At 56.1% G+C, this 22823-nt stretch overlaps 1 protein-coding gene across 10 annotated transcripts in view; it reads right to left on the reverse strand.

Annotated features, from left to right (window-relative positions):
• ARHGEF10L (Rho guanine nucleotide exchange factor 10 like) overlaps positions 1–22823 on the reverse strand; it is a 161731-nt gene that overhangs the window by 80305 nt on the left and 58603 nt on the right. For 8 of the 10 annotated variants that reach the window (XR_009539080.1, XM_060141276.1, XM_060141278.1 and 5 more), the window contains 3 exons: positions 10160–10251; positions 8325–8408; positions 4164–4336 (listed from right to left, as the gene is read on the reverse strand). Coding sequence is in view for 8 of the 10 variants with exons in the window: in XM_060141276.1 (XP_059997259.1) it covers positions 4164–4336; positions 8325–8408; positions 10160–10251 (349 nt within the window). In the remaining 2 variants the exon portion in view is untranslated. The remainder of the gene's footprint in view (positions 1–4163; positions 4337–8324; positions 8409–10159; positions 10252–22823) is intronic. The other 2 variants (XM_060141277.1, XM_060141282.1) reach the window with 1 other exon arrangement.

Raw genomic sequence — 22823 nt, forward strand, 5'->3', positions numbered from 1 at the left:
GAGTGGGCAAATGCAGAAAGATGGGTGAATGCAGAGAGGGGTGGGTGGATGGATGGACAATAGACGGATGGGTAGAAGGACAGGCTCATAGATGGATGGATAGACAGATAAGTGGATGGATGGGTGAGCAAATGGATACATTTAGTTGGATGACTGTACAGATGGCAAATGGGTAGAGGGATGAAGAGACAGTCAGATGAATTAATAAAAACATGGATGGTTGGACGCAGTGCTGTGCTGGTAAATATTCAACGAGCGGTTCTCCAGGAAAAAGAGCCCTGCCTTATAGTATTTCCACGGCGTGAACACGCCCACCACGGCCAATTTCAGACTACCAATGTGACATCACTGAGTGTGAAGTTGGAAAGGGATGTGCACAATTGGTTCTTGGGCTCTTGTGAGCTAGTTTGAGCTGGCTCGAGCACACCACTGGAGGAACAGAGGGAGGGAGGGATGACGGGTGGGCGACTGGATGGAGGGGTAGGTGGCTGGCTTACATACTATCTGGGAAGATGGACAGATAAATGGACAAACAGACAGACATTCAAATGCATGAACTGTAGGAGCAATAGTGACATTTGGCAAAATATAGAGAAGACCATGACTAGGATTACTTGTAGAAAAGTAGACAAGCAGAGGAATCAAAAGCACGAGCTTAGAGGCAGGTGGGCCTACATTCAAAGCACTGCTCCCCGCGTACTAGCTGGAAAAGTCTCCTTCCCTCTCTGAGTGACAGCTTCCTCACTGGTAAAGTAGCCATAATAATAACTACCTCATAGTATCACTGAGAAGGTGAAATGGACAAAGCATGTAAACCCCAGAGCTTAGTGAGTGTTCAACAAAATGGAAGCTTTTTTAGATATTAGACTATCTTTCAAATAATAAACGCTCAATATTTGTTGAATGGATGGACAGTTGACTGGATGGATGGATGGATGGATGACGGATGGATGGAGGGATGAACGGATGGACAAGGTACTTCCTTTCCAATCCTATGTGATGTTGAGCTGCGGTTCTACCACCTACTTGCTGTGTGGCCCTCACCACATCATTTAACTTCTCTGAGCTTCTGTCACTTAGGTTCTCTGATCAACAAAATGAGAGTCTTAAAGCAAGTAATACCAACCACTCTAGGGTATTAGGAACAATAAATGAAACTGCTCTGCCACCTGTACCACACTCAGCTGTACCGCACTGGGCACATATTCACTATTGTTATACAAAGAAGTAGCAGGACAGGGATCCTTCCGAGAGTTACTCAGACGCCCCAGAAAACTGGAGTCCTGTTTCATCTGTAAATAAGACTGACATGATAAATCATAAAGGACCTGGGCCTCTGCCTCTCTCAGGGTCCGAAGAACTAGATTCGAAGGTGAACTGCAGAATTAGCCGGACCAGAGTCAACCAGCTGAGGTCAGAGCTGGCAGTGCTGCCCAGGCCCCTGGCCAACTGGATCACGGTCACCTTCATCATGAAGAGATCACGATCAGAAAGTGGACAGGTTCAGTGGAGCCCGTTTCACAGCTGGGAAAAAAAAGAAAAAACCTCCCACTGACCATGGGGGGCGACCAGCAGGCCCTCATTAAGCAGGATCAGGCTCCCGGTCACATCTGGGTCAAGTGCTCCTAAGGAGGTCCCTCTGCAGAGCCTCAGTCATTTTCTTTGGCAAAAATCGGCCCACTGAGGGCTGGCTTGGCCAGACACCTGCAGGAGGGGCTCCACTAGTTCTTTTGCAGCTGCACAGGGTACCAGGCTCCTGTTAGACTCTAAGGACAGGACCCGACTCTGCCCAGATCTCTGCTGCCTGACGCGCCACAGCACAAACTACATACAGGCAAGCAGCGGTGGCACCGGAAACATGCAGCGGCTGCAGCACGACGCGTAGGAGCAGATGCGCCCCAAGCAGCTCAGGAGGGCAAAGCCCTGCAGGTGGGGCTGTGGCGGGGCGGTTCCCAGGCAGAGGTGGGTGTCAGAAGAAATACGCCCCCTACAATCCCTGGGAGCCTGCTGTTCAGGGAACAGGCGGGCCTGGGCCCATGGCCGGAGAAAAGTCCTCATGGTCAGAAATTCCAAGAACTCTGCACATCGTTTGTCTGCTGAGGAAGAGTCCCAAGCCCCCAGCTTGAGGGTGTGCGGGACACAAGCCCAGGGGCAGCCCCCAGAGACCCCACCCCTGGGGCCAGGCCAAGGTGAGGGCCCGGCCAGCATTTCTCAGAGTGCTCTGTGGGCCCCTTGCATCCCCGGAGGACAGAGCGCTGTTAAAAAGCAGATTGCCAGGCCCCACCCAAACCCCGAACCTGGGAGCGAGGCCACGACATCTGCGATTTCAACCAACAACCCACATGATCCTGATGCCTGTGCAAGTCTGAGGACCACCGTGGGAGAGCCCAAACTCAGCATCCCCACGCGTCCTGCCCTGAGAGGTGCTGACGGCTCCCTCTTGGTCCCCAGCAAGAAGGCACGGGGCTGGGGAAGTGGCCGTGGGAGATTAGGCGGGACAGTCAGAGGCTGAGAACAAGGGCTGGCCCAGGCCTGGAGTCCCACCTGCTCACACCCTCCAGAACAGGGCTGGGACACACGAGTCCCGCCCCCGCTATGCAGAGGCTACCCAGGGCGAGTGGCACCTTCATAACCAAAGCCCCCTCCCTCCCCTAAACCAGAGCTGCCCCTTCTAAGGACAGAAGCAGGAAGAGGCCTGTTCCTGGGCTTTCGTCTGGGTCATTCCTCCAACTGGGGACACCTTTCCCATCTCCTCTGGCTTCTGCACCCCAGCTCCCAACCCGCCTCTCTTGGAAGGAAGCCTCCTGTGATTAGGCCCATCAAATCCCACCTGTGTCGGGCAGGCGGCCATACGTACAGGGGCTTGTGTTCACAGAAAGGCATGTTTTCTTCATTTTTGACAAATCGTTTCATATTTGGTGTCTCCTCCTCGACCACAAAGGTTCCCCAAGCCTGGGCTGGGTCTTCCAGTCCCCCTGTACCCCAACCCACACCCTAACATGTGGACTGGGCCCAGAGTAGGTGTCAGAGATGCTTAACTTTTTTTGCTAGCAGGAGGTCAAGGCTGTTTTCCGTGGTGCCGCCCATGGGGGCCCAGCCGAGAGGAGAGCAGGGGTTCAGGAGTGACCTGCTCAGCCCCCAGGCTTCCTGAGGACTTGGGGAGCCCTCTTCATCTGAGTAAAGTCTGTCTGAAGACTCAGGCGTAGGCGCTGCTCTGGCCTGTGCCCCTCTCCCAGAAGGGATCCCCAAACTCAGAAAGGGGCAGGAGGCACTCAGAAAAACTTGGGAGTTGGAGGCCCCTGTAATCCAGCCTGGGCCTGGGGGCCCTGCCTGGTCCCTGCCCCACCTGCAGGCAGGACTTGCTGACGGGTTGAGCCCACTTGCCTGCCTGTGTCTTTTCAAAAGGACCCTTACAGAGACCCAGTCACCTCCGGTCGGGCAGGGCCTGTCTCTAAGAGGCTGCTCCCATTCAATCCCAAATCTCAGCATGGATAGAACCTGCCTTCTGGTGGCTTCTAGAGAACCAATGGGACAGGCAAGGCTGTCACAGCAAAGGAGGAACCAAACGATCCATCCTCCTCTTGGCTTCCGTGGCTCCTTCCATGAAATCAGCAGAATGAACTCTGTTCCAGGCAGAAACACTGGAAGCAATCAATGCATGGATGTCCCCTTGAAAGGCTTTGGAAAGAAGCCTCCCCGGCACCTCTGACTTAGCCCGCTTGCTCACCTCCCCAGGGCAGAGGGTTGTGGGGGTCTCGGATCGATCTGAGAAGCATCCTGTGAGGCAGGGAGATCAAGCTGATTTGATCCATCTGTCCACTGTAATCAGTTAGTTGGCTGCCCAAGCACTGTGTTCAGGAGGATTCTGAAGCCAGATCTGAGCCCGTGAGCATCGTCATCAATTGCCGGGTCTGCCACAGGCCTGGAGCAGGGGCAACACCTGTGCCAGGCACTAACCACGCCCATCCTAGGTTTAGGGCTCTCCACAGCCAATCAGCAATGTGGGTGGGTCACCTCCTGTCTCGGGATTACATGGGCCACTTCTCCTTCTCTCACCATACATCCCTGGGAATCACTGAGGTTTAGGTACGAGTCTCAGGCCTGGCCCTCACCACCCCACTCGCAGGTGCCTTGGCTGGGGTGAGAGACGCCTTCCCCCTCACCTTGGGCTGGAAGGACACTCGGTGCTTGGCGGGCTCCGCCTCCGGCTTGGCCTCCTCCCCGGAGTCCTCGCTGTAGCTCTCAAACTCACTGGAGCTCCAGCCTAGGTCCTCCGTCTCCCGGGGTGCCCCGTCCCGGCGCACATCCTCGTAGAGCAGCTTCCTCTCTGCCCCTGCTGGCCGAGAGACAGGGCTGGTGAGCCGAGGCTCTGAGGCCAAGCCCACCAGCCCCAATTTCTGAACCCAGGCGGGCAGGTGGGGGCGTGGGTCAAGGTGGACCTTCAGCTCCACTTCCTGGTCCATAAGCAGGAGGCAGTGAGAACACGACATCCACCCCGCAGAGTGAGGAGGACGTGAAAAACGCAGAGAAGCACAAGAAATGTGCCTGGCACACAACCGGCTCAACAACTTCCCCTGTCCACACCACCTTGCTAGGATCGGAATGCTCATTTGGGGCTTCTGTGGCTTTTTCTTTTTTCTTTTTTTTTTTTTTTTTGCAGTACACGGGCCTCTCACTGCTCTGGCCTCTCCCGTTGCGGAGCACAGGCTCCAGACGTGCAGGCTCAGCGGCCATGGCTCACGGGTCCAGCCGCTCCGCGGCATGTGGGATCTTCCCGGACCGGGGCACGAGCCCGTGTCCCCTGCATCGGCAGGCGGACTCTCAACCACTGCGCCACCGGGGAAGCCTTTCTGTGGCATTTTTTAGAGGAAAAGAGAAGCCCTAAGACCAAGCCCTGACTCAGGCCCTCAGCGCTGGCCTCAGCATGCTAGGGGGGAAAATGAAGATGGTCCGGGGCATTGAATGACTCAGATCCCTCACCCCAAATCTGAGTTCCCCGTGAGGGTCCAGGATGGTCCAGTAGGGGGCGCGCCTGGCCCAGCGTCCAGGAATGTTCCCTTTTCCTCTCCGGCCCCACAGGAAATGCCTTGAATGGGAAACTGGGGGACAGAGACCTGACAGTCCACTGGCCTGGAGGGACACGTGCCACCAGGGCCGGGCACTCTTGGGGGTCCCTGTCAACTCGGGTTTGAGATGCTGTTTCTAGACTGAGGTGGAAAAGCCAGTTTGCCGGGCCCAGAACACAGGGTCCCAGCCCTGGCCCCAGCTCCACCTCTGGGCGCTCTCGGCCTCACCTTCACCTCTGAGCTTCACTTCCTGGGCTGTTACCTGGAGAATAACTGAACTGCAGGCCTCACAAAAGTAAGGGCAGACTCCAAAAAAGTGCACGAAGGTGAAAATGCTTTTCGTTAACACAGACAAAATATGGCACTGAGATGGGTTTAAAAAAAAAAAAATCTGCTCAGAAACCACGCATTCTAAAGAGCAGAGAACTTTGGTTATTGGAGCCTCTCTGTAAAATGGGGATAAGAAGCTGGAAGGTGGAGTAAATATAATATTTGCACAGAAAGCTCTTAGCCAAGAGCCTGGTACATGGCAGGCGCTCACCAAAGAGCAGTTGATCCTTACTCGCGGGGGCTCTGGGTGGGCTTGAAGGTCTCCACACTGACCCCAAGCCTCCACCTCCCCCGCACGGGAAAGCCGGGCGGGTGAGGGGTCGGGGAAGATTTTCAGCCAAAGAGCAAAACAGACACACTGGGGCTTAGCTGGAGACTCAGGTCCCAGGATCAGGAGGAAGCATGGGGTTATTTTTCAGCAAAAGATGATAGTGACTAACATCTGCAGGGAGTAGAGCAGCTGGTGACCAGGCTGTGACCTTCACAAGGCTGGGCTGACTGTCCTGTTACTGCAGTGGAGGCCCCACAATCCGTGAGTCAAGGGGCAGAGCCCAGTTTCTTGGGGCTGCCCCAGGGGAAGAACCACGTGACATCTACTTCCCCTAACTTCTGGCCCCGCCCACCTAATCTACATGCCAGATTCTCCCAGCAGCCCTGTGGGGCCGGAAACTACCACCGCCTCCCATCAGACAGATGAGAAAATGGGGCCCAGAGAAGACGTGTGCTTGCTCGAAGTCAGGCAGTGAGTGGGGAGGGGGCCCCATCTACTCACCGTGCTGCTTTCCACAGGGGCACCACCGTGCTGACGACCCCCTGGGCTCGTCCAGAAATACTCTCTCCAGTGGAGACAGCATCACCAGATTCCTAAGCCTTCAGAGGCCTCACAGTGGCCTGGTCCCCGCTGCCCCCCCATCTCCTGGGGCCACAGGCTTCACTAATGCTCAGGAACATGGCTCCCCTTTCAAAGCACTTACCACCACCCACTCAGTGCTCTACATCAACTATCTCACGGCATCCTCCCCACAACCCAAGGAGGAAGCTAGCATTGCCCAGTTTTACAGATGCATCGACTGAGGCCAGAGAGATTTAACCAGAAGTTTTGCGGCGTGGCCCTCCCCAAAGTCCTGTGAGGTCAGGACGATATTCTGATTTCATACGAAGAAGCCAAGGCCCAAAGCACAGGGCGCTGTGCCCTAATTAATGGCAGAGCCGGGATGAAAGCCCGAGGCTGTGTGGGTCCACTGGCCTGTGCGGCTGCACCTCAGTGGACACCCTCCACACTGAGCGCCGGCTGAGCCCACAGGCCGTGCGGGGCCCTGGCATGTGTGATGTTCACAGCGCTCCTTGTGGGGTGCACCTGCTGAGGGCTGGGCCCAGCCTCGCCGACTCAACCCTCCCACAGCCCCGAGAGAGAGTGGGGGGTCTCAGGGCAGGAGTCCTGGCCCTCAATCGGCAGGCTCAACTGGCTCCCAGGCCACCTGCTCTTGCCCACCTCAGGGTAAACCACAGGACATGCCATATCCCCACACCCTGGGGACCCGAGGGTGCCCAGTGAAGACTGTGACCAAGTGATTAGTGGCTTCATTGGATTCAGGTGGGAGAACAGCCCAAAGGGGTCAAATAATGGCCTCAGGCCACTCCGATCTCCTGGCTCTGGGACTTCATCCAGCCACCCTTTCCCACTCTCCCGGATTCACATGAGCTACAAGCAGGAATGGGTTCCAGGTTCCTCCAGGGCTTGTTAGATGGATGGGTGGATCATGGGCCCACCCGCCCTGCTCCTGGGACAGGTGTCAGGAGTGTGCCCCCGGGGAACGTCGGGCCTCATCATGTTGTCTGTGTGTCTCTCCCGTTGGACTATATGCTGCCCCAGGATGGTTACGGTCGCCCCTGTCAGACCAGGAGCTCCACAAATGCAGGGGCTGTTTCCCCCACTAGACGGGGAGGCCCTGAAGACAGGCAGAACAGTGTTGTAGAAAAAGCGGAGTCCAGCAGATGTCTATTCAAATTCTGGCTGTGTGATCTGGGGCTGGTGGCTTAACCTCTCTGATGTGACTGTCAACTGGTGCCATAGGCCCTGCCCTACCGACCTCACAGGGTTGACTGAATAGGGGAAGCAAATGCGTTTCATCTTTCATAAAATGCCACCCAAGTCCTTTGTGGGGGGGGGGACAGAGCACTGGACTTGGAGTCAGAATGACCCAGGTTCGAATCCCAGCTCTGCCTCTACAGTTTCCTCCTCTGAAGAATAAGGAAGTAATACCCTAAGTCAAAGTTTCAAAGCAGATTACAGGAGATAAACCATGAAGAGCAGCTGGCAAAACGTGTTTAAGCAAAGACGGCTCTTACTGTGAATGGATATTAAATATCCCTCGTCCCTGGGTAGTCCTCCTTCCAGCTAGGTGAGTATGTGGGCCCAGTTCCAGCAGCACTCACCCTCCTCCACCCTGTTTCTCCTCTGCAGCCCCGATCTCCCCGGCAGGGCCCAGGCTTTCCCAGGCTTTCTCTGCTTCACCATTCAGCAAGTCTGGACTATTAACCCATTTTCAGGAGGAATGGAGGCTTGGAAAAGTGAGAGATTTGCCTGGGGACCCACAGCCCAGCATGCCCCTGCCCCTGAAGCCCTAATCCCTGCGCTTGAAGCGTTAACCCCTCCCCATGAAGCCCTAACCCCTCCCCATGGAGCCCTAACCCCGCCCCATGAAGCCCTAACCCCGCCCTAGCCCCAGCCTGGCCACGCCCTCAGCCATCTCCTGACTCTCCCGGGAAGACGGCCGTGGTTTTTAAAAGCAAGAAGGAGGGGCCATGGACTGGGTGGGGGCCAGGGAGGAAGTGGAAGGAGAGACCCTCTCCAGGCCCCGCCCTCCCGCCGCCCCTCCCACCCCTCCTCTGTCCGGAGAGAAGCGGGACGCCTGAAAGAGGCTTTACCGGGTTGATGGGCGTCCAGGTTCTCGCAGGGGACGTCGTCGTAAATCACATCTTCTTCCAGGGCGGGGAAAGTAAACCGGTCGACTGGGAGAGAAGGGAGAGGAAAAGAGCACGAAGGAGGCTGTGGTGGCCCAGGGCGGCTGCCAGACTGACAGCAGGACTGCACCAGCTGGCAGCTCCCTCCGCCCGCCCGCCCGCCCGCCCGCACCCCCAAGGCTCATCTGGGCCAGCATCCTGCAGCCCAGCCCCTGGGGAGCCCTAGCCTGCCACTGCTCTAAGAGGACGCAGCTTCCGCTGCCTCTTCCCGCTCCCCAGCCCCTCCAAGGCAACCTCCCAGTGACTGCGGCACATGCCCCCTGCCGCCCCGACACCTGCAGGCCTGCCCCTCTGACTGATAGCACCTGCAGGGAACATGAAGCAAACCCAGCACCTGTGCCCCAGGGCCCGGAAGCCTCTTCAGCCGCCCAGACCCCCAGGACTACCCCAAAAGGAGTCACCCCCCACGCAGAGGCGGGGGAGGGCAAGGCAGCCATATCTAATGAGCACAGGATACGGCAGGGAGTGGGGGAATGGATTTGGAGAGTGGGGTTAAGGAGAGTCCCCCAAAACTCAGCCAGCGGGGCCCTGATTGGTAAAAAATTCTGCAAATGAGCACATCACTCCCCTAACATTTTGCTGGGTGTGCTATGAGCAGGGCAGAGAGCACATCCTGCCCATGTTAGCAGCTCCTGAGCTGGAATATTTAAAGAGGTCTCCCCCCCATAAATATGTGCCCAATCTCTGCCCTCTCTAGGGGCATGTGGCCCCAGGAGAGCGAGGGTTTGGGAAACCAGTCCCCACCCCTGATGGTAGCCTGTCCTCACCCCACAGGCCTTCCAGGAAGACAGAGGACCAGATGGACTCTGAAGTCCCCGTTCCTAACTGCGTTGCTCCCTGCGGTCCCAGGGCCCCCAGAGCCCTATAGGAGCCTCACCGCCCCCTCCCCACCGACACAGATTCTGCCTCCCACATGGCTCAGACCTGCCCGCCTCTCTCCAGGTCCCTGGCTGCAGCCATCAGCCTCCCTCCCCTGGACAGCCTCCAGCCCACCACCTTGTCTCGGAGCACCAGTGATGGGACTGAAGTGCAGACGTGGTCTCATGGCTTCCCCTTGGCCTCTTATGGCTCACTGTCACTTTGGGGAAAGCACGGCCTCCGGGGGCACCCCACACACACTCTGGGAGGAACTGGGGAGATGGCAGCCTCACCTGGCCCTGCTCACCCCTTAGACCCTCCCCTCCACCACACCAAGGCTCACTGCTTCCGAGGTGCCAGGCATCCCCTCGCCCTTGGGCTCCGGCACAGGTTGCCCTCTCAGCCTAGACACTCTTGCCCGGAGCCCTGCTCCTTCACTCTCTGCCTCAGGACTCGTGGGCTCTCCCAATTCCCACCTCCCCATCCTAGCACCTGCTCTCTGCATGGTAACCGCCCACCTATGTGTCTGGTTCTGCTGCCAGAGGGACCTCATCTTGGTCACCAGTGTACACCCACCACCCAGATCACCCTGGCCCGCTGTAGGAGCTTTGGAAGTATTTGGGGGACAGATGAGCAGCTGAATGTGTGATCTACTCCTGGATCACGACTCACATCAGGTGGCAAAGGGGGGCAACTCTCAAGGGTGGGCAGTGGCCAGTCCACCTCAGAGCTGCCACCTAGCCCACAGCAGCCATGCAGCAAGGACAACAAGCCCACATCAGCTCTCTCAGCCTAGAGAAGGGGAAGCTATCCTGACACCAACCTCCTGGGGCTGAGACCTGGGGGGCGGGTGGCGCAGGGGGCGAATGCGGGGGACTTACTGCGACGGGAGCTCTTCCGTCTCCAGCTGGAGCGCCGGACCCCAGAGAAAGCTGTGTCCACGGCATCCCCATTGCTCACCACGGCCGGCTCCCTGCGGGCGGAGAAGCAGGGCCAGTGAGCCAGGAGGATGGGACAGCTGGTTCCTTGAAGCGTCAGACAGCCCCTCACCAGGTGACAGGGCCACTTGACCCCAAGGCCGAGCTGGGGAGGCCACAGCTGGGTTGGCCTTGGACAAGCCCTGTCCCCTCTTGGTTTCCTCACCTCTAGAAGGCACTGTAAGGCCGACCTGCTGCTTTACAAGAGCATAAAGGTCAAACGTATTCACGGTGATAAGTGATAGGGATCAGGCCAGGGCACCTGTCTCTCCTCCTCCAGGGCAGACTCCATCTCCCCAGTCTCCACATGCAAAGTGGAGGAGAGGACCGGAGGGCCTTGCATCTGAGAGACGAGGACCTGCGAAGCTTCACAAGACCATGCACAGAATGCAGGGCTTAACTCCCACACACTTGAGGATGGGCTCGACCAGAGACACGCTTCCCAGGAGCAGAGAAGCAAAGGGAAAGCAGTGGAGAAACAGCAGACACCACCTTAACCAAGCGGTCAAGTGAGCAAAACCCAGTGCCGTCACTCGGGCATCATGTACTCCAGATACGACGTGATGAGAAGGGTGCTCACCTCTGTGGGATTCTTACCCCAAGCCCATAACCCCCGGCTAATCATGAGAAAAACACCAAACAAACCCAGATGGCGGAACGTGCTATAAAACACCTGCCCACTACTCCTCAATGATCATGAAAAACAAAACTGAGGAACTGTCACAGAGCAGAGCAGTGGAAATGACAACTGAATGCCACGTGGGTCCTGGATGGGATCCCGGGACAGAAAAGGAACATAAGCAGAAAAACTGATGAAATCCAGGTAAAGTCAGGAGTTCAGAGAATGGTAACGTACCAACGCTGGTTTCTTAGTTTTGATAAATATCCCGTGGTCGTGTAAGATGCGAACAGCGGGGAGAACAGGATGAGGTGGTACATGGAACCCTATGTGCTACCTTTACAACGTCCCTGTAAATCTAAAACTATCCCAAAGGGAAAGGTTTTTGTTTTTTTTTTTAAGCCCATGCTCAAAAAAAAAAGCCACATCCGGTAACCCAGAGGGTAGAGGCCTTCTACTGTCCAAGGCAGCTGCCACTGTTACGAAGAATTGACTTGAACTTGCCAGCACGCAAGCCCTTAACAGAGGAGGAGGAGAGGGAGGGGGAGGGGCAGGGGGAGATGACAACCGGAAGTGCAGGGAGAGGGGAGGGAGGAGAGTGAAGTGTGGAACACCTCCTGTGAGCAGGCCCTTGGCCTCGCCTTCCCAGTAGCACTGACAGGTAGATCCTGGCATCCTTCCCACTCCGCCAGGTGGCGGGCAGAGGAACCTGCCCAGGGTCACCGGCCTGAGAGTGGCAGAGCCGGACGGGGAAGCCAGCCTGCTGGGCCCCTAAGCTGGGCTCTCAGGACTGCGTCTCAGGTAACAGAGCAAGGACGGCTGTGACGGCGGAAACATGCCACGTCTGTGCTGTCCAGTGAGCCACGCGTGGCTACGGGGCACTTGGAAGGTGGCTAATGGAACTCATGTGTCTAAGGAACTTAACTTTTCATTTTAGGTCATTTAATTTTAAACAGCCACATGCGGCTAGCGGCCCCCGAACAGGACAACGCAGGCCGAAGCCACCAGCACCACTGGAGAAGCAAGACTCAGCTCTGGTTTTACTGCCAGAAGTCAGCAGTGTCGCCTGGGGAGGAGGGGCGCGTTTCAGTCCTGGGGTAACGCTTTCCATCAGCGGGAAGTTAAGGCCAAGAGGGGACCGGGCTGGTCTGGACCAGGAGGGGTGCTGGGCTGGAGCCACCTGGGCCCCAATCCCTAACGGCGCTTCCCTGAGTCATCACCTTCTCAACCTGGAGGCGGCTTCAAGGTGCTGAGTGCAGCCGCTCAGAGATGCTCAGACAGAACCGAACCATTGCAGCGGGAGCTGACGTGAGACTTCGGCAGAATTTGGTTTTAAAGTTTGCTTTGCTACGTTAACCGTGACAACTGGTGACTCCTGGAAGAACGCGCCAGGTGCCCCTTGCTGTACTTTACCTATATTTGCATATTTCACTACACAAGAGCCCACGTGAGGTAGGCAGTGTCGTCCTCATTCTAAGATGGGGAAACTAAGGCTCACGAAGTCTTGATGACTGACTCTACTGAAGTCACTCGGCTCGCCAGAGGGAGCGGGGATCTGCAGCCCAGCTGTCCCCCTGCAGAGTCTGCTCCTTCCACCAGACCATGTGGAAGCAGGGAGCCCGCATTCAAACATTCACCGACATCACAGACTCGCTGTGTCACGACATCACTGCACCTCGCTTGACTGCTCTCCCAACCATATTTTTAAAAAGGAAAGAGAGGGTTTCCCTGGTGGCGCAGTGGATGAGAGTCTGCCTGCTGATGCAGGGGACATGGGTTTGTGCCCCGGTCCAGGAAGATCCCACATGCCGCGGAGCGGCTGGGCCCGTGAGCCATGGCCGCTGAGCCTGCACGTCCGGAGCCTGTGCTCCGCAACGGGAGAGGCCACAACAGTGAGAGGCCCGCGTACCACAAAAAAAAAAAAACAAAGGAAAGCGAGAAAGAGCTCTTGGCATAGTCAGAGATGCATGATCGAGTCTCTGTCCAGGAGAAATCGTGACACCAGCTCCAAGGCTGAGGTGTGTTTCGACCAGTGAACACCCCAGAAGGTCCCGGGTGACCCTCTGGAGGCGGGATGGGCATTTGGGGGTAAGGTCAGACAGCTTTAGAAGGGATCTGTAACTGCTACGACATGCTAAAAGCCAGGATGGGGCTGAAAATACGAGCCTCTGGTTTGCACGTTACCAAAACACAGTGAACTTATTTTTTCATTGTATTTCATTTTGAACAGCCACACGTGGCTAGTGGCCCCCGAACAGGACAGCGTGGGTTTAAGCCACCAGCACGACTGGAGAAGCTAGTCTGGGCTCGTGCGTCTGTTGAGCAGCTACCGAGGTACTGGTCCTGGCTTCCTGGGCGGGGGAGCAGGGGTCACACAGCAGAGCAGTGACCTTTATGCCCACCCTGAGTGCCTCAATGGCTGAGGCAAGCGGAGACACCAGGGGCCCCAAGGGAGGGAAGAGGCCAGCGCCCGTACATGGACAGGTCTTCCCACGCTTGGTTGGAGACCACCAGCATCCCTGCCCTGCACTTTGCTGGTATCTTCTCTGCGCCCAGCCCTAGGCAGAGTGCTTGAGGACAAGTGCGTGTCTCATTGTGACCATTTTACAGATGAGGAAAGTGAGGTTCAGAATTGGCAAGTACCTTGCCCCAAATCACCTGGCCAGCAAGTGGCAGAGTCGCACTTTGCCTGCAAAGCCTTGCTCTTGACACCAACTCTGCTGCCCTCAGACCGGAGCAGGTGTTCCCCAGGCAGACGGGAGGGGGAAGAGCCTCCCAGGCCAGGGAAGCAGTGGGCATGGCAAGAAATGAGGCTGGGAGGTGCCTCCTCCCTCCCTGGCCCTCCTAGCTGCCTGCCAAGGCCACTGACCCACCCTGAGCCCACCCAGGGGCAGCCTCTCCCAGCTGCTGCCTGGCTGGAAAATCTAATTCTCCTTGTGCGCAAACACTCCTGGAGCCTCCCCAAAGGTTTCAGATAATAAAAGAGCCATAAAAAAAGCAATAAGAGGCCAATTATCTCGCCCTTATCTGAGCTTCCTGCACTTCTAATGCCTCTCAGCTTGCACAGGCAAGAAAGGCCAGCCACTAAGATGACACCGTCTTACAAAGTGAGGCCACCGCCACTCCACTCGAATGCCAAGAAAAGGAGCCAAGTCCGCGGAGAGGAACAGAGAACAAGAAGCTGGGCAAAGAAGAGGAGGCCCCCCCATGACAGCGTTCACCGACCAGACCGAGGTCAAGTACACCAGGAGCCCACCACAGAGCTCAAAGCACCTTCTGAGCCCACCTCCTCTCTCTCCAGGGACACGCCGGGGACAAGAGGGGAAGTGAGTGTCCTGTGACAGCAGGGACCTGCTCTGGCCTGGTCACCCCATTCCGTCAGCCCCTTCACGCGAGGACACTCAGTGATGATGGATGCCCCGCTCCCCGGCCTCTTTTAAAGACAAGAAGCCCCACCCTGAGAATGGCGGGCCCGGTTGCTCAGCAGATTCCACAAGGTCCCTTCCCAGAGGCTACACAGTGTGAGTTATCAGAGAGAAGACCCCCCAAACCAGTATGGTCAGAGGATCCCTGGCTGGCTGGGTGGCTGTGTGTGTGTGTGTGTGTGTGTGTGCGTGTGCGTGTGCGTGTGTGTGTGTGTGTGTGTGTTCACGCGCGCGCGCACATGGTATTCCTGATGCCTTTTCCAGGACAAGGTTTGAAAAATATGAAAGAGGAAAGAATTCCACCTTTGGGAATTGAAAGGACCAAAATAACATGAGCCTTATAAGGTCTTGAGTAAAACCCAATCTGCAGCAGACCGAGGGCTGGGACAGCAGGGCTTGCCCAGGATGGCCCGACTCAAGAGTATCACTCCCCTCAAGAAATTCCCCAGCAGCACCACTACCACTATCCCTAAATCCAAGAGACACAAAAGAAAGGCAAAAACATCAAGCCCGGATTAAGCCTGCTGCCAGTTTTCTTTTCAGCCCTGGCCACTTTCTAGTTCATATAACATGTTAAAGCCAGAAAGGGGGCAGGGGGGAGGGATAAAATGGGAGACTGGGATTGACATATACACACTACTATATATAAAATAGATACTTAATAAGGACCTACTGTATAGCACAGGGAACTCTACTCAATACTCTGTAATGACCTATATGGGAAAAGAATCTTAAAAAGAGTAGATATATGTATATGTGTAACTGATTCACTTTGCTATACAACTGAAACTAACACAACATTATAAATCAACCGTACTCTAATAAGGATTTAAAAAAAAAAAAAAGAAGGACATCCCTGGTGGTCCAGTAGTGAAGACTCTGCGCTTCCACTGAGGAGGCACAGGTTCGATCCCTGGTCGGGGAAGTTCCACATGCCGCACGGTGCAGCCAAAAAAAAAAAAAAGGCAGAAGGACCTTGAAGATCACCTGGTAGGAGGATTCAAAGCAGCTGCCCACGGCAGTCACCTGGGAAGCTCCTCAGAGATACAGACCCAGAGCCCCTGCCCCAGTGATTCTGACCCATCCGTCAGGAGGGGCCCAGCATTGGTGTTTTTAAAGCTCCCTGCTGGCTCCAATGTGCAGCCAGGGTTGAGAACGGGGGAATCGTGGGCTTAGGGTGGGAACAGACATATGCTCCAGAGCCAACAGACCTGGGATAAGATTGCAGCTCTGCCACTTGGCTGTGGACCAGGACAGTGGCTAAACATCCTGGAGCTGCTGAGGGACGGGATGAATAATCACTCTACTTGCTGCTGTGAGGATTAAATGAGATAACACAGATAAGGCACTTAGCACCTCTCTGTGCCTCAGTTTCCATATCTGTGAAATGGAGCAATAATGCTTCCCTCTTAGGGTTCCAGGAAGGAGTAAATAAAGGCTTGTAAAACTCTTAGCAGAGGGTCTGGCCCACGATAAATACCCCAGGGTGCACTGTTTCTCTTCCCCCTCCTTCCCCTCCACCCCTCCTCCAGCTAACAGGGTCCCTGTATGCACTCACCTCTTCACACTGAGCCCGGCCACCCCTCACATATGGAATGGTTCTGGGCCCCAGTCTGTTTGTCCTGTGCCATCCCCCACATGGTCACAAATCCACTTACTGAATGAGCAGAGGGGGGAGGAGCCCCCAGGGAAGTCGGAGGAGGGGACCCTGACTTGATATCTATAATACAGTCCTCAGTGGGGAGCAAGCATCAAGGCCACGGGGGAACCATCTTTCCCCACAGCCATAGACAATAACCCAGACCCCACCTTGGCCTTCTGCTCTGTGGTGCACGCACCTCCCTCCCGTCATCTCGAGGGCCCCAGGCTCAGCAGTCAGACCCAGGACAGGCACTGTACCCCCAGCAATAACTTATCAAGAGCCTTGTGGGGTACTACAGAAGTTCCCATGGGAAAATGCTCACCCTATGTAATTAGGTCAAAAGGTGAGCTGGGGGGCTTCCCTGGTGGCGCAGTGGTTGAGAGTCCACCTGCCGATGCAGGGGACACGGCTTCGTGCCCCGGTCCGGGAAGATCCCACATGCCGAGGAGCGGCTGGGCCCATGAGCCATGGCCGCTGAGCCTGCGCGTCCGGAGCCTGTGCTCCGTGGCGGGAGAGGCCACAACAGTGAGAGGCCCGCGTACCGCAAAAAAAAAAAAAAAAAAAAAAAGGTGAGCTGGGAAACAGCATGTGCAATAAAACACAGTTCTATAAAATATTGATATATATATACATATGTACACTTTATAGCAAGGAAGCTGGGGAGGAACACACAGTGATAGAATTAAAGGTTGCTTTTAGTCTATCATTTTCTGTACTTTCCAATTTTTCTACAATAAACATGCATGACTATTAGAAAAAAAGAAAGAAAGAAAGGGAGAAGGAAAACACATCCCAGGCAACACTGAGCAACAGATCGGCCAACGCGGGCTCCCTCGTGCCCTGGAGTCCTGCCCCAGGCAGACCCACACCCCTTGAGGACAGCGGGAGCATCTGGTCCTCACATCTCATTTAGCCTCCACTTTACAGAGACGACATGGAAGGTTAAGCAGATCAGACAATGAACGGGTCCTTGGTTGTGGAGCTGATGTGGAAGACAGGCAAGGTCCAAACCAGATCTATGCAGGAGACGGGAGGACAGGGGTTAGAACACTGGGTCTGGAAGCCAACCAGGTTCAACCGTGGCTCTGCCTCATCTCAGCTCCGTGTCCTGAGGCTGACAGCGTGTGTCCTCTGCACCTGCTTCTGCATCTGTAAAATGGGGATTACAGAAGCACCCACCTGTGAGTGTCACGAGCATTACTGGAGGCGGGAGAGGCTCTTAGAACAGGGCTTGGTGAATAATAAGTGCAGAAGACGCACAGGCCATTATTATCTGGCTACAGAGCCCACAAACACACCAAGGCACAGAACGTCAGCCCCCCGAGGGCAGGGACTGTCTGCCTCGGTCGCTGCAATGCCTGGCACATTGCAGGCACTCAGTAGAGAGGTGGAGGATGGAGGACAGAGGGGAAGGGCAGGGGGACTCCCAGCAGAACACTGATCTGGGGGGGCAGGGGGCTGCTGGGGAAGAGCAAACAGAGCCCCGGCCCTCTGGCTTTGAACCCAATCGCCACTACCTGCCACTCGGCTCCCTTGGACCAGTGACTGCACCTCTCTGGGCCTGCACGACGGGACCCATAAGAATTCCCTCTCTCCAGGGCTGCTGTGTTAGTCTCCTACTGCTGCTGTGACAGTTACCACAACCTTAGTAACTTCAAACAACACAGATGTATATTCTCTTACAGCCATAAAGTTCCGAAATCCACAATGGGTTTCACTAGGGTAAAAGCAAGGTGTTGGCAGAGCTGTGCTCCTTCCGGCAGCTCTAAGGGAGAATCTGCTCCCTTGCCTCTTTCCAGCCTCTGGAAGCAGCCTTGGCTCGTGGCCCCTCCTCCATCTTCAAAGCCAACCACACAGCATCTCTCAATCCCTCTCTGACTCCACAGGCCCCCTTATAAGGATCCCTGTGATTCTGCTGGGCCTGCCTGGATAATCCAGCATCATCTCCCCATCTCAAGGCCCTTAACTTCATCACATCTGTACAAGGTCGCACATTCCCAGGTTCTGGGAATTAGAACATGGAAGTCTTGGAGAGGGACATTAATCTGCCTGCCACAGTTGTGCAAATCAAAATGAGATGCGTGTGGAAAGGGCTACATAAACTGTAACGTCCGTGCACACGTAAAAACTATTAGTGCCGTGTCTTCTTTGTGCCAGGCACTGGGATGGAAGATGCATAAGGCAGAGTCCTGTCACTGCAGGGATCCAGGGGTGGACTTGACACGTTCCTGAAGGGGGACTCGATGTAATGGATGCGAACCTGTGTACATTTTTTCAGGCCAGAGGCTGTGTGGCCTTCATACTGGGGACTCACAGGGTCTGTGACCCAAAGACCATAGCTCCTATATGGAAACCCCTTGTAGCCAGGGGTGGAAAAGGGCAAAAACAAAAACAAAAACACAGCTTTTCCAATTTAGGGACCGGCAAGGGGCCAGACAGAGGTCTTTCATGGGAAAAGGGTCCCCATAACCCTCCCATGAGGGACTCCACTGGGAGGGAAGCTTGTCTCTGTCAGTCCTCGGGTCCCATGGAGACCCTGCAGGACAGGACACAGGAGGCTACGAATGCTCTGGATCTGGGGAAACAGCAAGTTAAGGGCAAGCTCGGGATGCCAAGCAACTCCAGACTGGGTCTGCAGCCATCTCACAAGCCTTCGGGGACACCTCCATTTCCTCCCGGGGCCAGGGGCTACTCCAGCCTCGTCGAGCTGCCCCCCAAGAGCCCCCATGCTCCCCAGACCCTCGGCCCTCAGAAGCCACAAGGCCAGGCTGCAGGCAGGGCCTCCAGCACCCCGTTTCCATCCTGTTCAAACGCTGCTTCCCCAGGCCTGGTCTGATCTTCTCGACACCTGATGCGTCCAGGGAGGATGGGTCTCCTTGGCTCTCCCAGCTGCCCAGCTGCTTCCCTCAGGCTCCAGGCCCGGGTGAGAGATGCTGGCCAGTGGGCAACACAGTCCATCTTGCCTGGATAAGCCCAGGAAGGGGTAGGACAAGTACCTCCCGGGAGCCACTGAGGGTCCCTGCAGCCGGGCCAGGAGCCAACAGGAAATGCTGAGGCTGCAGTGGGGCCGGTGGGGATGGCAGCGAAGCTGGGCAGGAAAAGCAAACAAATCCAGAGGGCATGGTGCGCTCAGAGGTGAGAGACACGGCCCGAGTCCGGGAAAACACAGGGAGCGGGCGACCTACGCGCTCTCATTTCCCAGCAAGTACTTACTGGGTGCTCAGGCTGGCTGTGAGTTCACAGGTTTCAAAGTCCACCGGAAAGGCCAACCCTGTGAGCTCCAGCGGATGGATGGCTGTGGAGTCAGACGGGCCAAGCTTCAGCCCTGCCATTCACCAGCTCTGCAAGATCTCGGGTAAACTACTTCAACTCTAAGCCTCAGTTCCTCATCTGCAAAATGGGCATAATCAGTAGCCCCGCCTCCTAGGGCTGCATTGCCTAGGAGATGAGATCTCGTGCAGGAAGCACTCAACTCGGACTGTGACTCAGGAAACAGCAGCCGACATGAGTGGCGTCGGCGGGATCAGCCCCTCGGCCGCTTGAGGCCTCCCTTCCCGCGGGCCTCTGTCCTGGCCTCAGTCAGCTGCCAGAGTCAGAACCCCGGGTCAGGGATTCTGTTTCCACACGGTTTGCTTTCTCTTCATTTTCACGGAGACACTGAGAGTCGCCTTTCAGACCCGGCTCCTCCTTCTGTCCATTGGAATCCATCGTTCATTCAACGGGGATGCCTTCGGCACTCGCCCTGTGCCTGGCACCGTGCTAAGCCGGGAGGATGTGGCAGCAAACAAAATACCCGCCTCCCCCGCCAAGAAAAATCCCTGGCCCCGTGGAGCCGGCCTGCAGCTGGAGATGCCCTTCCACACCCCTCCACCATCACGAGACCTCTGTGTGGGGCAAGAGGGGAGGGGGCTGCTTTTGCCCTGCTCCCATCTCAAGGGAACGGGCGCCACCCAGAATCACACACAGGCAGGGCCGAGGCCACTCTGCTTGGCTCCCCAGGTGGGGTCTATGGAACATTCCAGCAACAGCTTGGACACTACTCTCCAAGAGCTCAAGAGGCAAAGTTAGATCTCATAAGAGGCAAAGTTCTTACCCCAATAAACACACACCGAAGGGGATCATTCCTATGGAGCCAGCCACCCCTCCCAGCATGAACCGAAGTCTGAAGTCCTGAGCTTAGATCCCGAGTCCCCAGCGCATCCCTGGAGGGTCGGGTGATGGTCAAACACCTGGTCTCCGGTCGGAGAGGCCCTGGTTCTAAGTCTCTGCTGAATGAACATGTACCATCTATATGTAACTCTGGCCACCTAACTTCCCCAAGCCTCAATTTCCCACCTGTGACATGGGTAATGAAGTGTCCACTTCCTAGAGACAAGAGATGAGACTGGGCATTTAGCTTGGTGCCTGGTACACAGTAAACACAATCACCGTTATTACTATTATCATTCGCTATTATTGCTGTTGTCGTTGTTGCTGTTATCTGATAACACGTCCCGTTTCGAAAAGAGAAACTGGCAGCAGCGAGCCGAGCAGGCTGAAGGTTCTTTTCCCGGCAGCAGGACGGGCGAGAGCCCAGGCCCCCTCACTCCTTGGGATTGTGGAGCAGCAGCGGGGCCCGACCCTAAAATCACCCCGTGGGCCTCGGCGCCACACACACTCAGCAAAGCCAGCAACTCTGCCTACCCCATAACAGCCTGGCTGCCTCCTCTGGGCAATCCCACCTACCAGGTGAAGGGACCCGGAAGTCCACAGGCCTCACAGCCAGACAGGGACCCGGTGCCCCTGTCCAGGTCACCTGGACTGCCCGTCAGCCTCAGCTGTCCTCGTAACCAGTGACGCAGCCCCGAATAAATGTTAACTTGCCCAATGACACACAGGTATTAAGTAACAGGTGAGACTCGAAGCCAGCTCTCTGCGGCTCAGAGCCCAAGCTCCCAGGCCCGCGAAGACCCGGACTCCAGCCCTCACTTTACCCACGGTGCTCCCACCCGCTTCCCTCCCCAGCTGTGGATGAGAGCTGGGGAGGGAGTGAGGTCACTTTGAGGCTGCCCGGATCTGGGCAGTGGTTCTAACTGTGCTGTCAGGAGCCTCGAGTCAGGCAGCCCTTGCTTTTCTCGAGGCCAGGTAGGCAGCGAGGCAAAGCCCAAGGCCATTTCCAAGCCTTCAGGCAGAGGGACCGTGAAAGAAATGCAGTGAGAAGAGATGAAATGCCCTCCGCTTGGAGATTTGCTTATTCAAAGCAATGTCTGCTTAGTGACTACCTTTGGGAAAATTTTTTTAAAAAAAACAAAAGAAAGAAAGAAAATCAAGATATTTTTTTTTCCCTTTGTCTTGGATACCAAGGAGAAGGAAAGCGATCTGGATTGACTCTTCTCCCAGAGGACTCCAGAGTGGAAATTCACCATCCGGGGAAGGAGGTGGAACTTAAGTAAACGGAGACCTGGAAGGCAGGGGACAAAGCTGGGAGCAGCACAGAGACACTTGAGGGACAAGGAGTCAGGAGGCCTCCAGCATCTCACTGGGGGACTGTGGGCAAGCCCCACCCCTCAGTCTCTCCATCTGTAAAATTAAGGGGGACTCCTGCTGCAATCAATATTCTGCAGGGGACTCACAGCCCACGAATGCCCCATCAAGGGCTCTCAAAAGTGATGTTTATTCACACCTGTTGGCAACCCAGGCCCAGCCCAGGAGTCAGAGGCACTGGGCACACAGTCTCCGCCCCTTCGGCCCCATCGCACTGGAAACATCCAAACTGGTCAGGAGGCAGGAGCAGAAGCAACCAGCCTCACTTATTCCTCGCGATGCTTAGTGGCAAAGAACACGTCCATCTTACAGATGCAGAAACTGAGGCTCAGAGAGCTTCACAGAGCCCAAAGCCACCCAGCTAGTGAAGGGCTGAGTGAGGATTTGAACCTCCAGGAGATGGTGTTCAAGGGAGCGGGGCAGGTATAGGATAGGTGGGCATGCTACGGAATGGCGGGTGGTGGGTTAAAGGCAGAGGCCGGGCCCCTCTCCCAGAAACGCGTGGCCCACACTGAGTGATTCTGACGCAGTATAGCACCAGCTCTGGGGGCCACTGCAACGAGGCCTCCACGGGGCACCAGCGCCAGCCAGACACAGCGTCTGGCCGCAGTCACCAGGATCTCCAGGACACACAGAGAGAAGGCGGCAGGGCCAGGCCAGACAGCTATGCTCCTGACTCTGAGGTCAGGGAACCAGGGTCTCCAGAAGGATGGCCCGAGAAAAGCAAGTACCAGACTCCCGGAAGGGGTGCACTGGCTGGCGGCCCACACCGTTTCCCAAGCCCCTGCCCCCGTCCCTGCTCAGTGGCTCCCTCGTGTGGAGCCCTCCTCTCTCTCCCCCGGTGAATTTATGCTCCCTTGCTCAGCCTAGCCCCCCTCCGGTCAGTGTCCCTGTTCCCTGGGCACCCTCTGCCCCACCTAGATGAGTCTGCTTCCCTGTTCAGACTGAGTTTCTGGGTGGCTTTATTCCTGGCCCAGCCTGGAGGGATGTAACCCCTGGGAGATCACAGCAATGTCAGGACTTCCCAGCCCAGGTGCAGAATCGCTGATTCATTTCAGGTCCCTAACCAGGGAGGAGAGAACCTGGCCCCTCTTCTGGTGGTAATTACACAGTGGCAAGCCCAGCAGAAACCCTCCCAGGATCCATCCATTCCAACAAGCAAATGAGCACAAACAAGGACTCCTAGGCTTGAATTTGAATCCAAAACTGCCTTGGCTCCCGGACCTAGGGCCACAACCTGCATCTCTGAGACCTCCAGCTGGGTGACACCTACCTGAGAATTAGCCGCCCGATTCAGCTCACTCTAGAAAAACAAAGGAAGGCTCAGACACCCCTCCCCAGACTAGGGCAGCCAGGATT

This window comes from Lagenorhynchus albirostris, chromosome 2 (genome assembly GCF_949774975.1).
Source record: "Lagenorhynchus albirostris chromosome 2, mLagAlb1.1, whole genome shotgun sequence".
In the NCBI taxonomy this organism is placed as follows: Eukaryota; Metazoa; Chordata; class Mammalia; order Artiodactyla; family Delphinidae; genus Lagenorhynchus; species Lagenorhynchus albirostris.